The sequence below is a fragment of the Bufo gargarizans genome, chromosome 1 (genome assembly GCF_014858855.1).
Source record: "Bufo gargarizans isolate SCDJY-AF-19 chromosome 1, ASM1485885v1, whole genome shotgun sequence".
Classification (NCBI taxonomy): Eukaryota; Metazoa; Chordata; class Amphibia; order Anura; family Bufonidae; genus Bufo; species Bufo gargarizans.
Window position 1 is genome coordinate 346,566,772 of NC_058080.1, and position 15,557 is coordinate 346,582,328.

The window sequence follows — 15,557 nt, forward strand, 5'->3', positions numbered from 1 at the left end:
ATTATTTGCACAAAACGCTACACATTTTTAGTTTTTTGTTGTGGAAGACTAACGGAAGTAGAATTAGATATGAAACCCTGCAAAGAAACTAAAAATCGGGTGGTCTAGCAATGCCCAACCCTATATTATATTTTCTATCAGCTCAGCTGCAGCATTTTAAAGGATGGAACACGGCTGGAGTAGCAGGAAGAAATGGCACATTAGTTGAATGTGCATCGGGACGCTCTCCAGCCCTGGCGACCTTGGAAGGGGGAGTGGATCCAAGATTAGGATCTGCCCCAACTTTGGTGCTTATGAGGAAAGTGTGGGCTAAGGCTAAGTGCTTTTTGAAGTCTCAGGACTTCTAAATATGTCTCCCATATGGAACAATCCTGTCTTACCAGAACTTACCCAACTAAAGGAATTTTCCCTATGGGAAAGGAAAGGGAATTGAAACATTGGACAATTGTACTCCCAGGCAGGGGCGGACATACCGCATGTGCAGCCGGTGCGGCTGCACAGGGGCCCAGAGCAGGAGGGGGCCCCTTCCTACCGGCAGCAGTGGGACATGAGCGCTTCCATTGTGTAAGCGCTCATCTCTATTCATCTGTATCGCTGTCCTTACGACAGTGATACTGATGGATGCTGCGACGGGGCAGGGGAGAGGCGTCTCCCTTCCTCTGATAGGCTGCACTAGGCCTGCATATACTGCTCCTGATGAAGGGGGTACTATGACCCCTGAAACGCGTTGAGCCTTATTTTAAACCATTAAAGAGGATTGATTACATACCCTTGGATTTGTCTGCTGCTTTACCAACCAGGCTGTACACCCAGGTCGTAGACGTCAACCTCTAACAAACCTACACGCGATCCCGGCTTAGGGGGGTTACTTGCCACAGGTGCCTCAAGGTCATCCTGTTGGCAACCCCCCCTGTGAAGTGAGTGGATTTTTAACATTGTTTTAATTTTATCTTTATTTTTACCATTATATGTTTTGAACGATTCTAAAGAATTCACTCAATTTTTATGCATGTATATGTGATTGATTTTCTGGTTTTTAAGAGTTTACCTAATACTACTGTTAAACGTCATCTTATTCCTACCCCTTGTTCCCCACCTATAACTGATTCATCCTGAGATCTTCTTGCAGAGAACAGCCTTCCGGAATGCTCCAGCACTGCTGGATTCAGACAGAATGTCCGCTGGCCACATTAACTATAATGGGGTCTGGCAGAGATCGACCACAATCCGGCAAAAATGCAGAGAATCAGTGGGACACAAACCGCTGCATGCCTGAGTTTGTGTCCGGCCAATTCCATGCATTCTCTGCCGGATCAGGTGGCCGTGGCGTAGTGCTGCAGGTGTGAAAGTAGCCTTACCCTGTATGTTTTGTATTGCTATAAGTAATGCTAGGACGGAATAGGTTATGTTGAGAATTTGGCTTGAGAGGAGGGGGGGGGCGGGCAGGCACATTATTTGCACAGGGGCTCTCTGCTGTCTGTGTCCGCCCCTGCTCCCAGGGCCTCCTGAATCAATTTCAGCAATTGTGCTCTGAGTTTGATGTACCCTCCAGTAATTTCTATAGATACTTACAGATAAGACACGCATTAAATGCCCAATCCAAAGCACTATCGCTGCAATATACATCCAATCAAGTGCTTGGATCTGTAAGAGGAGCTATCTCGAGAATTTATCAATCATTGCATGGGGAGTTTCTGAAGGCCTTTCCTATTAGGCCCCTTTCACACGGGCGAGTTTTCCACGCGGGTGCAATGCATGAGGTGAACGCATTGCAACCACACTGAATCCAGACCCATTAATTTCTATGGGGCTGTGCAGATGAACAGTGATTTTCACGCATCACTTGTATCAGATATCTTTTTTATTGAGTTTTATCCAAAAACAAACAAAATACACATCATGTTTACAGTGTCTAAAACAGTTCAGACATATTAGGATATAGTATTGACACGACAATCATAATTGACCCATAAGTATTAATCAAGTGCAAGCCCACAACTAACTTACTCCCTTCCACCACCCCTCACAAGACAATCATAGTAACAGTTGGCTGCCAGAGACCTAGGAAGAAGAGTAAAGTAAAGATTCAGGGTTGGCTCCCTGAAGAGAAGGAGAGCGAAGGGGCTCCCCCCTTCTGAAAGCTATGTGAACATTACTTTAAACTTGTTTATAAAAGTGCTTGGCTCCTTTTTTATGAATAGTTAAAAATGGGAATAACTCTTCAAGGCCTTATTCACGCGACCGCGTGATGACTGTGTCCATTTAGTTGACCATAAACCTCCGGCTTCCGTGTGCTTCCAGGTCCATGCGGCCATGCCCCAAAAGGTAGGACATGTCCTATCTTTGGCCACATTCTGTGGATCACGGACCCATTGAAGTCAATGGGTTCACACCGTGATAGGGGTTGCATGCGGCTGGTGCCCATGTTTTGTGGATCCGCAGCTTGTGGTCCAAAAAATGGACACTACCTTCACGCATTAATATTGTTCTTTATCAATTGTGATAATTGTCAGCCTTTATTTCTACTTTAGGGATCCACACACCTTGGTTCAGCTTACCTCTTTTATGGCATTAAACAAGTTCCAGCCTTTTCATGTGTCTATTTGCAGTAAGGCTCTCCTTTTGTTGGTGAGTTTTAAGTCTATTTTGGGCCTTTTAAAACACAAAGCTGTTAATAAACCCCAAATAATACATGCATGTCATACCAGGATTTTCACAGCCACTTGACTCGCAGTGAAGTAGTGGGCTACCTTGGTGGGCGCTGGGACACCAACAGTCAGTGTAAGTATTTGTTTGTTCTTTGTACTTCATTTAATGTTACCGGTAATTGATCACATTAGGCATTGAGTATTAGGTACTGGAGTAAACTGTTACTCTTTCTACAGTGCTGACTGTGCTGCGTGCCTTTCCTTGTCGCTCTCGCCTGAAGGACACAGAGACTGCTGCAGCAGTAGAAGAAGAGGTAATGTTTGAGGATATTTGATTGGGAAGGAAACTGCTGAGTTAGGAGAAATGTCGGATCATAAATCCCCTAAAATGTGTCAGGATTTATTTTATTTTATCCATTTATTTATGGAAAAGTTTGTCTCTCCAAGCAAAGAGACTTGGCCAGCAGCTCCTTATTTAACCCTTGCCTCCACAATCAGTTTTAGCATTAAAGGGGTATTCCGGTAGGTACAAGTAATTCCACAGAATAGGGGATAACTATCAGATTGATGGGGGTCCTACCGCTGGGACCCCCACGAATCACGACAGTGAGCCCCGTACCCCCTGCAGACCCCTTGCTGCTCCCCTAAAATGACCGGAGCAGCCAGTTGCACATTTGTACAGCCACTCCATTAATTTCTAAGGGAGTTTCGGAGTTAGCAGAGTACAATGCTTGGCTACCTCGGGAACTCCCTTAGAAATGAATGGAACCACTATGCTGGATACGGGATAACCTGTACCTACCAAAATACCCCCTTCAATAACCAAGCCCTGGTTTGGTTTCAAATCTGACATGTGTCTTTTAAGATGGAGAGTAATACCTCATAACAGGCATGCTCAACCTGCGGCCCTCCAGCTGTTGTAAAACTGCAACTCCCACAATGCCCTGCTGTAGGCTGATAGCTGTAGGCTGTTTGGGCATGCTGGAAGTTGCAGTTTTGCAACAGCTGGAGTTGGCATAATTTTGTAGATGTCATTTTATTTTTTTAGGACGTTGGAGGGTTTAGAATTTGAGAAGCAAATTCAAAAATTTGCGAGAAAATGTTTAAAACCAACTTTTTTATGGACCAGTCTAGTTACAAAGTTACTTTGTGGGGTTACACAATAAAAACCACCCATAAATCATCCCATTTTAGAAAATACACCCCTCAAATTATTGAAAACTGGATTTTGAAACTTTGTTAAACCTTTAGGTGTTCAGGGATTAAAGTAAAATGGAGGTGAAATTTTAAAATGTCATTTTGTTGTGCAGATTTTTCATTTAGATTTTTTTTTCCCTGCAACACAGCAAGGATTAACAGCAAAACAACCCTCAATATTTACAAACCGGATTCCAAAAAAGTTGGGACACTAAACAAATTGTGAATAAAAACTGAATGCAATGATGTGGAGCTGGCAAATGTCAATATTTTATTTGTAATAGAACATAGATGACAGATCAAACGTTTAATCCGAGTAAATGTATCATTTTAAAGGAAAAATATGTTGATTCAAATTTTCACGGTGTCAACAAATCCCAAAAAAGTTGGGACAAGTAGCAATAAGAGGCTGGAAAAAGTAAATTTGAGCATAACGAAGAGCTGGAAGACCAATTCACACTAATTAGGTCAATTGGCAACATGATTGGGTATAAAAAGAGCTTCTCAGAGTGGCAGTGTCTCTCAGAAGCCAATCCGGTTTGTATTACCCAGACTCTTCAGAGTACAGAAACACCCCATATGTGGTTGAAAACCTCTTTATAGGCACACAGCAGGACTTAGAAGAAAAGGAGCGCAATATTGGTTTTGGAGGGCAGATTTTGATGGAATGGCTTTTGGGTGCCATGTTGCACTTGAAGAGACCCTGAGGTACCCCTAGAAATTAAACTCCCCAAAAGTGACCCATTATGGAAACTACACCCCTAAAGGAGTTTATTTAGCAGTTGTGCTTTGACACAACAAGTGTTTCATAGAATTTAGAATTATTTGGCTGTGAAAATTATGAATGCTGTGATGGCTACTAAACACGGCATCTAAGGGATTAAACGTCCGAGATCGGTGCCAGCACTGATCTCGGCTGTTACAGCAGACTGTCAGCTGTATGTTACAGCAGACACCTGCTGCTGATGGCTCAGTTACTGAGCTGCTGACATCTCCATCCTCTGTGGGGGTGGCATTGTGCACAAAGGAGGTACTGAGGGGGCACAACCGGTGAAGATCAGAGCTTGAAACCAGCATTTTTAACCTTTCTAGGCTCTGATTGGTTATTCTGTACAGACTAACCAATCAGAGCGATTAACGGCATTGGTCCCTTGCCGGCTGCTCCAGTGTCTCCACTGTCCGGTATGTCACAACGTCCAGTAACCGTTCGGAGGTAACTGTACGCCTATTTGCAGTAAATTACATGCAATCTGGACATACAGCTACAACTATTTGCCTCATGGGTTTAAAGCGGACCTGTCACCTTCATGACATGACTGTTTTTGTATTTATGTTCTCCATGTAATAATTCTGAACCATCTATTCTTTTGACTGTGTTGTGTCATATATGTTTTGTGTTCCTTTTTTATTCCTTCTAGAAGTTATGAATGAATTGCCAGCATCTGCAGTGAAGGCCCAGCTAGGTGTTACCAGTTGGGGTTGTGTACATGCACAGTCTGCCACTAGCAGCACTGATTGGATAGTATCAGACTTTGGAGGCACACACCACCACCTGGTTGCATTCCGTTGGACCGTTATTGCAGACTGGTGGGAATTCAGTCACAACTTCTAGAATGAATAATCAAGGAATGGCACAACAAAAACCTAACATTCTCAAGACTTGTTATTACATTGAGATGCAAGTAGCTGATAAAATAGACATCTCATGACATTGGGAGCAGTAGTGTGACAAAAAAAGGTATTATAAGACTATAGACTTTAGGACTATAGGACACAATTTTTAGCAAGAAAAATAAAAATTGCTGAAAAGTACCTGTGTGTTATAGTCTGCCATCAGGGTGGTCCAGAAGTGCCAGACCTTCATAACATAGTTTATAACATAAACACTGACTTGATCAACATTCATTGCCCAGTGATGTGACACAGTGAGAGGTTTGGTCTGGGGAAAAAAGGTATTTTCCTCCCAGCATGTGCTGCTGGGCTGATTTACAGCCAGGTGAGGTCAAATGCCGATACAGGTTTTGGCAGCACCTTGCTGTCCTTAAATATGCAACTGGGCTCAGAAGCCATGTCTCTGTGTTGGGATCTGGGAGCCTTGTGTCTGGATGAATGCCTGCTACCTGTTTGGCGTGAAAACAGGTTGGTGCTGCTATGAGCAAGGATTCTTTGAGGCAGAATTGCCGCATGCTGTGAATTACCACCGCAAGGTGACTTTTTGTTTGAATATGACTGCTTGTTTTGTCACTTGCCTAAAGTGTGAATAAAACACTGAACTGTGTGATACAAAGAACTTGTTGTTGCCTCTATACTGCGTCCGCTAATCCTGTCTACCAGAGTGAAACCACACAATTGGTGGAGGATGTGCGCATCAGCAGTGAGGCTGGCGTGAACACTGATTTTTTTTTTTGTTTCTGCATTTTTCAGGCACGGTTGTATGTAGTATATTAAACCAGCTGTATTACAACCAATGCCCCACCACAAAATGGAGGCTGTTGTGAAGGCCCTCATTGAGGCTAATCAGCAGCAGCGAGAGACAAACCTGTAGCAACGCGAGGCTAATAAGCAGCAGCAGGAGACTAACCCGATGCTGCAACAACACGCGATGGCTTTGCAACACACACGAGGCTCGGAAAGTAGTCCGTGCCGTGATTCCTAAGATGACCCCCGCAGACGACATTGAAACCTACCTGGCGATGTATGAGAAAGTGGCCATCAGGGAAAAGCTACCCCGTGACCAGTGGGCTGAGGTTGTTGCTCCATTCCTGGCATCCGATTCCCAGCGAGGGTATTTCGACTTGCCTGACGATCAAGCGGCCGACTACCAGAAAGTCAAGGATGAGATTCTGGCAAGACTGGGGGTGAATGTGTTGGTCCGGGCCCAGCGGGTCCTGATGTGTTGAGTCCCACTGTTATGCTGGATCGTATGTTAGCCGATATGTTCTGGAGGGCTTTGCCATACCCTCTCCAGCACTGGATCGGTCAGGTGTCTCCTGGCAATGCCCTTGAGGAGGGTTCTCTTGGGAGGGGGGTCGGCACACCCCGGAAATCTCCACCCCAGGCCCAGAGATTTGAGCCGATAAAACCCGCCTGGGATGTACCCACGGAAGACCTGGCTCCGATGGTGGTCTGCTGGCGGTGTCAGGAGCCTGGCCATGTAAGTGGTGACTGTCCCCATCGGGTTGAGCCCAAGGACACTAACTATGGCTACCGTCAGTCGCTATATGCCAGGAGGCTGTGTGCAACAGGTACCCCAGAGTCTCTAGATCATTTGTGCCAGGTGGAAGTGGGAGACACTCCGGCGGAGGCTTTGCTGGACTCAGGGAGTCTGGTCATCCTAGTAAGGGCTACCCTGGTGCAGACCCCTGAGTATACTTGCTGGAAAGTCGGGGTGATGTGCATCCACGGAGACTTAAAGGGGTTGTCCGAGAGACTTTTTTTGTTCTTTCTATTTTCCTAACTAGGCAAATGTAACAGCTTTCCAATTAACTCACTTTATCTCCAATGGCTGGTTTATCAGATTTGACTGAGGGTCACATGACCTGTGATGTCAGCTTCTCTCCCTGCTCTGATAAAGTTCGTTTACAAGCCTGTAAACGAGACGTCACTGTGCTGGCCATGCCTCCCTTAACTGCCGGCTGTCTGCTTTCTCCTAGGATTCTTAACCCCTTCAGCCGCACAGACTGGGTAGCCGCAGCAGTGACAATTCTGGGCACAGGAGCTGACAGACTAGAGAAAGCATTGCACAAGAAGGTAGGGGGAATATCCTGTGTGTGTATTATCAGTGTCATTATACAGCTGGGACTTGTAGTTCTACACTTACATGTTGCTGTTGATTCTCCCAGCACTCAGGGCAGGTCTTGTATCCACTCCCTTAGTGTCATTATACAGCTGGGACTTGTAGTCCTACACATACAACATGCTGCTGATTCTTCCAGCAGGCAGACATGTCACTCTTGGGCAGCTCTTGTAGCCACTCCCCCGGGGGGAGAGGCAGAGATAGTTTTTATTGCAAGTAAACAAAGGGCCAGAAAAGAACCAGGAAAATTAGGAAATATATATATATTTTTTGCATAAAACTTGCTTAGCTTAGTTATATATTGCTGCCCATCAGATTTGCAGTGCTATATATGTTTTTTTCATAACTCGGACAACCCCTTTAAAAGACTACCCCACCGCGCCGGTGTCTCTAACTACGGTGGCCGGTAGCCACAACTCTACATTATGAACTCATAATAGGGAGAGACTTTCCGGCACTGTGGCCTGCTATGTGAGTGACTGATACCCATGAGACAGGGGTAACCCTACAGAGTGGCCCGGCTCAGGGGGGAGACCAGAACCCTGGGAACCTGAGATCAGAGACCAAAGGGCCAGCGGTAAGTGTGATGGTGGGAGACGTGGAGGACTTGCCGCGGGGTCCTGAATCGCCAGACCTCAATCCCCCCAGGGATAATTTTAGTATCACCCAACGTCGGGACCCAACCGTATCCCGCGCCTGGGAAAATGTGTTAATAGTAGATGGCGAACCACAACAACCTGGGGCAGAGTTCAGTGTTTCCCCGTTTTAAGGTTAATCAGGATTGTATTGGGTAAACCAACTACAGGGTGAGCCTATTGAACAATTGGTGGTCCCCAAGGCTGCAAGCTTGTGTTAGATCTAGCCCACCAACACATACTTGGGGGTCACCTGGGGCTGCAGAAAACTCAGGATCGTATTCTACAGCGGTTTTACTGTCCCAGCATATTCAAAGAAGTGGAAGAGTTTGTAAGTCTTGCCCGACCTGCCAGATAACTAGCCTCCAACCACATTTCCGTAGTGCCCTAGTACCTCTCCCAATTATTGAAGTAACATTTGAGCGAATAGCTATGGACCTCATAGGCCCAGTATTGAAGTCCGCCAGAGGGCATTAACACATCTTAGTCATTCTAGACTGCGCCACTCGGTACCCGGAGGAGGTTCCACTGCAAAATACCTAGGCCAAAGTCATAGCTAAGGAATTAAAGGAGATGTTTTCCCGAGTAGGACTACCTAAAGAGGTTCTAACAAACCAAGGGACCCCTTTTATGTCCAAGGTGATGCAGGAACTCTGTAAGTTGCTGCACATAAAACAACTACGGACGTCCGTTTACCATCCGCAAACGGATGGTCTGGTAGAAAGGCTTAACCAAACATTAAAAAATATGTTGAAAAGGGTGGTGGCTAAAGATGGGAAGGACTGGGACCTCCTTCTGCCCTATCTCATGTTCGCAGTATGAGAGGTACACGAGGCCTCTACTGGTTTCTGTTCCTTCGAACTGCTATATGGCAGACACCCTCGTGGTCTCTTGGACCGTGGCCAAAGAGGCGTGGGAACAACAACCCACTCCACATAAAAGTGTCATTGAGTATGTTACCCAGATGCAAGATCGGATAGCGACAGTGTTGCCTCTTGTTAGGGAGCATATGGAGGCAGCTCAGCGAGCCCAGAGTCGGGTCTATAATCGGCAGGCTCAGGTCTAGATCTTTAACCTGGGTGATAAGGTTTTGGTTCTGGTGACAACCATGGACAGTAAGTTCTTGGCTAGGTGGCACGGGCCCTACGAGGTACTCGAGAAAAATGGAGATGTAAACTACAAGGTACACCAGCCAGGGCGGCGAAAGCCAAAGCAGGTTTACCATGTGAATTTACTCAAACCGTGGAAAGATACGGAAACCTGTACAGAAGACAGCCCACGGCTGGGTTTTCTAGGAGAAGAGGTACCTGCCCCTCTGTCTGATGCAAGAGAGGCGGCTGCCACAGAAAAAATTGCTGACAGCCTCTCCTCTAAATAGACTCAGAAGGCCAGGGATTGGGAACACGGATTTGTTTTTGGACCTTCCTGGACGCACTTCCATAATCCAGCATGACATTGTCACTGAGCCTCACGCAAAAGTCAGATTAAAACCATACCGGGTACCCAAGGCTCAGCGACAAGCCATATTGGAGGAGGTGCAGCTAATGTTGTAGCTAGACTTCATTGAGGAGTCTAAAAATGAGTGGGCCAGTCCTATAGTATTGATACCCAAGCTGGACGGGACTTTGCGGTATTGTAACGACTTTCGAAAACTTAACGAGGTTTCCAAATTCTATGCGTATCCCATGCCCCGGGTGGATGAGCTTATCGAGAGGTTAGGACAAGCCCGGTATCAGTTTTGAACCTTACGAAAGGTTACTGGCAGGTGCCCTTAACTGAGGCTTCCAAAGAGAAAACTTCCTTCATCACACCTGAGGGGCTGTATAAATATAAGGTCTTACCCTTTGGTCTGCGCCACTTTTCAGCGACTAATGGACATTGTGCTTCATCCATATCCTCGGTACGCTTCAGCTTACCTGGACGATATTGTCATCCACAGTACCGACTGGAAAAGTCACCTACCCAAAGTGCAGGCTGTAGTGGACTCCCTTCAGAAAGCTGGCCTAACCACTAACCCAAAAAAATGTGCGATAGGGTTAGAAGAGACTAAGTACCTGGGCACGGAGTAATCAAACCCCAGGTGAACAAAATGGAGGCGATACGGAATTGGCCCGGACCTGTCACCACTAGGCAAATAAAGTCATTCCTGGGAATAGTGGGCTATTACATGAGGTTTGTTCCTCACTTTGCTACTCTAGCCGCACCCTTGACAGGGCTCTTGAAGGGTCGAAAATCAGTGATGGTTCGCTGGGATGAACGGGCTGAAGAGGCTTTTGCCACTTTGAAGTTGGCCCTGGTTGGAACACCGGTTTTGGTGACGGACGACTTCAAGAGGCAGTTCGTGGTACAAACGGATGCCTCTAAAGTAGGCCTCGTGCTGTACTGTCTTATGAAGTCAACGGGGAGGAGCCTCCCATTGTCTTCCTAAACTGCAAGCTCACCCCTGCTAAAACCAGGTACAGTATAGTGGAGAGAGAGTGCCTGGCTATCAAGTGGGCACTCCTGTCTCTCTGCTACTATTTGTCGGAGTATGTCTGGATAACTGCGGATGTTACATCTTTATATACTGTCATTCCTCACTCTTCAGCCATTGCCCTTTACGATGGTTCTTGAATACTTGGAATTTCAGGACTACATATGTGATGTTGTCCATTTCCTGCTTAAACATAATGTATTCATGTTTAACCACTGTTTTTTTCTACAACGCACAGGGGTTTCCATGGGGGCAAAATTCTCTCCTTCTATGGCTAACATCTATATGGCGTGGTGGGAACACACAATATTTGTGCCCCCTCATTACGGTGGTATGGCCGTTATATCGATTACTTGTTGTTCATCTGGTCAGGTGACCATACTGCCATACCACTGTTTGAGAAGTTCCTAAATAATAATACATTGAATTAGAAATTTACTATCAATTTCAACTGTACATCCATTGCTTTTTTGGATTTGACTCTGGTGGGCAATGCTGCTGAATCCAATATAGTTACCCGCACTTACCGCAAGGAGACTGCAGGCAATAGCACTCTTTTTGCGTCTTCATGTCATCCTGCCCATGTTGTTTGCAACATTCCCAGAGGCAAATTCATACGCCTCAGACGGAATTGCTCCAGTGACACGGGCTTCAAGGAAGAGCTTAATTCAGTTGCTGAGCGTCTTGTTGCCCGTGGATACAGCAACAGTAGTCTGACACAGGCCGTGGCACAAGTCAAAAACAAACCACGGGTAGATTTCGTTTTTCAAAAAAATAGGTGTAGCAGTCGTTCTAACTTTAACAATGAGGTCCCCAAGAACAGAGCCCCAGTTTTCTCTACCAGCTATAGTGTCAAATTCAGCAAGATCTGTCATATAATCAGAAAAAAATCTGTCCTTGCTGCGCATGGATGGACAGTGGTCTGATGTTCTCAGTTCTAATATTAAATGTATTGCCAGTCAAACTCCTACTCTGGGCAAACGTATCAGTCCTAGTTTGTTTTTGGATGACTCTTAGACATAGCAGAGTTGGTTACGTTTTAAGGGAAACTACAAGTGCGGACATCGCATCTGCACTTGCTGTAAGCATCTCTCAACTGGCCAAACTGTTGTCTCTGTGTCCAATCAAAAAACGTTTACTTTGAAACAGTGTATCAATTGTAACACTAGTTTTGTGGTGCATTGTATCTAACAGCCTTAAAACCATGATCCGCCGGCATATTTCTGACATTCTGCATGCGCAGACTAGGAACATCTCTGCGGTCAGTTCACATTATGCGGCTTGTCATGCAGGTGATATCAGTGGCCTCGTTGTGCAGGGGGTGGAATGAGTTAAATTCCCTAAATGTGGAGGTGATCATAGGAGAGTCCTTTTAAATAGAGAATCTTATTGGATCTTTACTATGGGTACTTGTGTACCAATGGGTCTTAATCGCAGGCATGATCTCATACTGCATTACTGACCCTGGTACTTTATTGTTTCCCTTGAAGTTTTTCTTCTTTTCTTTTTCATTTTTAGCATATGGTTTTATGTTTCAGAGGTGGAGCTATGTGTTGATTGTGTCCACCTGATATGTTTGACCTGCCCCTTATTAAGGCCAGTGTCTCACACCATCATGTTGTCATGAGTAAGGATCTGAATTTATTGATCTGAAACACGTAGACCTGATGTACATGTCTGGATTTTAGCACCTTTTTCATTAAAGCATCTATATGTTGTTTGGAAGCTGGATCTCCTTCTTCACTAATACATGAGGTTCGTTCCCCACTTTGTGTCACCACCAGACATCTGAAAAGCTCTGACAGATGCCTTTCAGAACCTCCTCCTTGAGCTTCCTTTGTTTTGCTTTCAGTTCCTCATCTCTCAGCTGTCATGTAGTTGGACTGATTGCATCCCTTTAAATTCCTCCCCATAGTGCATTTGTGTGCGGTTTATACAACTTCCTGGAGTGTGTGTGCATGCTGATCCTATTTCCCAGTCTTCTACAAGATAAGTGTTGTGTATTCTTTTGTGTTTTTCTGTTTGCTGGATCCCAGGTGACCCTGACTCCCTCTGTGTCTAGTGTAGGGAGCCGGTGGTCGTGTCCCTTCACTATTATAGGGTGTTCAGGTGTTATACAGTCGAGGTACGAGGATATGCGATCATCTACCATTGGGATTTTCGCATAGGGAGAGTGCCAGGTCTGAGGCAGGGGTCTCCCTTTTTGTTCCTTAGTTTTGGATCCAGTGAGTCATATATTCATTTTGTGTTGTCTTGTTTCCTGTACACCTTCCGTGACATTATGAACCGCCAAAACCGTCTCAAGCATGGATCCGGTTTCACTTTTGACTGAACGCTTGCAGGATCTTTCATTGGAGGTAGCAGATCTCCATAAGACTCTTTCTCAGTTTCAAGTGACCGGTTCAGCTTGCGTTCATGGAGTTTGTTCTGAGCCTAAGATCTCGCTCCCGGATACGTTCTCCGGGGGTAGTGAGAATTTTGTGCGTTTTAGAGAGGCTTGCAAACTCCATTTTCGCCTTCTTCCCTATTCCTCTGGTGATGAGGAACGGAGGGTGGGGATCATTATATCGCTGCTCAGGGATAACGCTCAGTCCTGGGCCTTTTCGCTGCCGGTGGGGGAACGGCCCCTCCGTTCAGTGGATGAATTCTTTTTAGCCCTGGGTCAGATATATGATGATCCGGATCGTATTGCTTTGGCTGAGTCTAGACTACGTCTGTTATGCCAGGGTAAACAATCCGCAGAGATATACTGCTCAGATTTTCGGAGATGGGCAGCTGATACTGGTTGGAATGATGCTGCACTCCGAAGTCAATTTTGCCATGGTCTTTCAGAGGGATTGAAAGATGCATTTGCCTTTCATGAGATACCTATCTCCTTGGACTCTGCTATGTCTCAGGCCGTTCGTATTGACAGGCGTCTTAGAGAGAGAGGAGAGATCACTCCTTCCTGTCATACACAATCCCAGGACAGTGCAGCGGTCTCATTCTGTGCGCAGGGGTCTCAGTCGCTGTCAACCCCTTCTGAGCAGGAGCCCATGCAGCTGGGGTTGATTGCCTCTGACAATAGAAGATTCAGCCTGCATGGGAAGGTTTGTTTTTGTTGTGGAGGTATAAATCATTTGGCAAATGTTTGTCCCTCTAGGAGATTCAGGCATTTTTGGGAGTAATAAAGAAACAAAAAGGAGAAAATCCTTTAAAAATGTTCCATCTGTTACTATTGGCAGGGTTGAGGCGGAAATTGAAGGTTTTCCGTTTGCTTGTAGTTCCCGTTTTGTCCTGCCTGCCAGGGTGGCGCTAGAGAGCAAGAATTTTTTTGTGAGATTTTTGTAGATAGTGGAGCAGCTGTCAATCTCGTTGATAATCAATTTGCGATAACTCATGGTTTCCAGGTATGCACTTTGGGAAAGGATATTCCTGTTTTTGCTATTGACTCCGCTCCACTTTCTCAGAAATCATTAGGGCATAGTTTACAATATCCATTTAATTGTGAGTGATGCTCATGTTGAGGATGTGTCATGTTTCGTCCTTAGCGGATTGCCTACTCCTCTAGTGTTGGGGCTACCCTGGCTCACTAAACATAACCCCACCATTGATTGGCAAGCGAGGCAAATAAATGGTTGGAGTGACTTTTGCAGAGAGAATTGCCTCACGACATCTGTTTCTGAGGTTTCTACTAAGACTGTACCATCTTTTCTCTCTGAATTTTTCGGATGTCTTCTCTGAGAGTGGTGTTCAGGACTTGCCCCCTCACAGGGAGTACGATTGCCCTATTAATCTCATCCCAGGCACCAAGCTGCCTAAATCTCGTTTATACAATCTCTCCCAACCTGAAAGGGTCGCTATGCGTGCTTATATCTCTGAGAATCTGAGAAAAGGATACATACGACCCACGAAGTCACCTGTTGCCGCTGTTTTTTTCTTTGTTAAGAAAAAAGATGGTTCTTTAAGACCTTGTCTGGATTTCAGGGAGCTGAACAGTATCACTATTCGTGACCCTTATCTGCTTCTTGTGATCCCGGACCTGTTTAACCAGATTGTTGGGGCTAAAGTTTTTTCCAAATTAGATCTAAGAGGGGCATACAACCTGGTCAGGGTCAGAGAAGGAGACGAATGGAAGACGGCCTTCAATACCCCTGAGGGCCATTTTGAGAATTTGGTTATGCCTTTTGGTTTGATGAATGCCCCAGCCGTTTTTCAGCATTTCGTGAACAGCATCTTTTATCATTTAATAGGAAAATTTGTATTAGTGTATTTGGATGACATTTTGATTTTTTCTCCTGATTTCAAAACTCATAAGGAACACTTACGTCAGGTCTTGCTCATCCTGCGGGAGAATAAATTATACGCGAAACTGGAAAAATGTGTGTTTGCGGTTCCAGAAATTCAATTTCTGGGGTTTCTTCTCTCCGCTTCTGGTTTTCGCATGGACCCCGAGAAGGTCCGCGCTGTGCTTGAGTGAGAGCTTCCTGAGAATCAGAAGGCGCTGATGCATTTTTTGGGCTTTGCCAATTATTACAGGAAGTTTATTTTGAATTATTCCTCTGTTGTTAAACCACTCACTGATATGACCAGTAAGGGGGTAGATTTTTCTTCCTGGTCGGTAGAGGCGCGTAAGGCCTTTTCTAATATCAAGGAGAGTTTTGCTTCCGCTCCCATCTTGGTACAACCTGATATTTCTCTACCCTTCAAAGTTGAGGTTGATGCTTCTGAGGTGGGTGTGGGTGCGGTCTTGTCTCAGGGTTCCTCTCCTACCAAATGGCGACCGTGTGCCTTTTTTTTCCGAAGAAACTCTCCTCCGCAGAGAGAAA

At 45.5% G+C, this 15,557-nt stretch overlaps 1 protein-coding gene across 1 annotated transcript in view; it reads left to right on the forward strand.

Moving 5' to 3' along the window:
- Positions 1-15,557, forward strand: part of MPND (MPN domain containing) — a 282,277-nt gene that overhangs the window by 170,160 nt on the left and 96,560 nt on the right. The window contains exons 6-8 of the mRNA XM_044306702.1: positions 2,532-2,628; positions 2,709-2,781; positions 2,886-2,962. Coding sequence (XP_044162637.1) covers positions 2,532-2,628; positions 2,709-2,781; positions 2,886-2,962 — 247 coding nt within the window. The remainder of the gene's footprint in view (positions 1-2,531; positions 2,629-2,708; positions 2,782-2,885; positions 2,963-15,557) is intronic.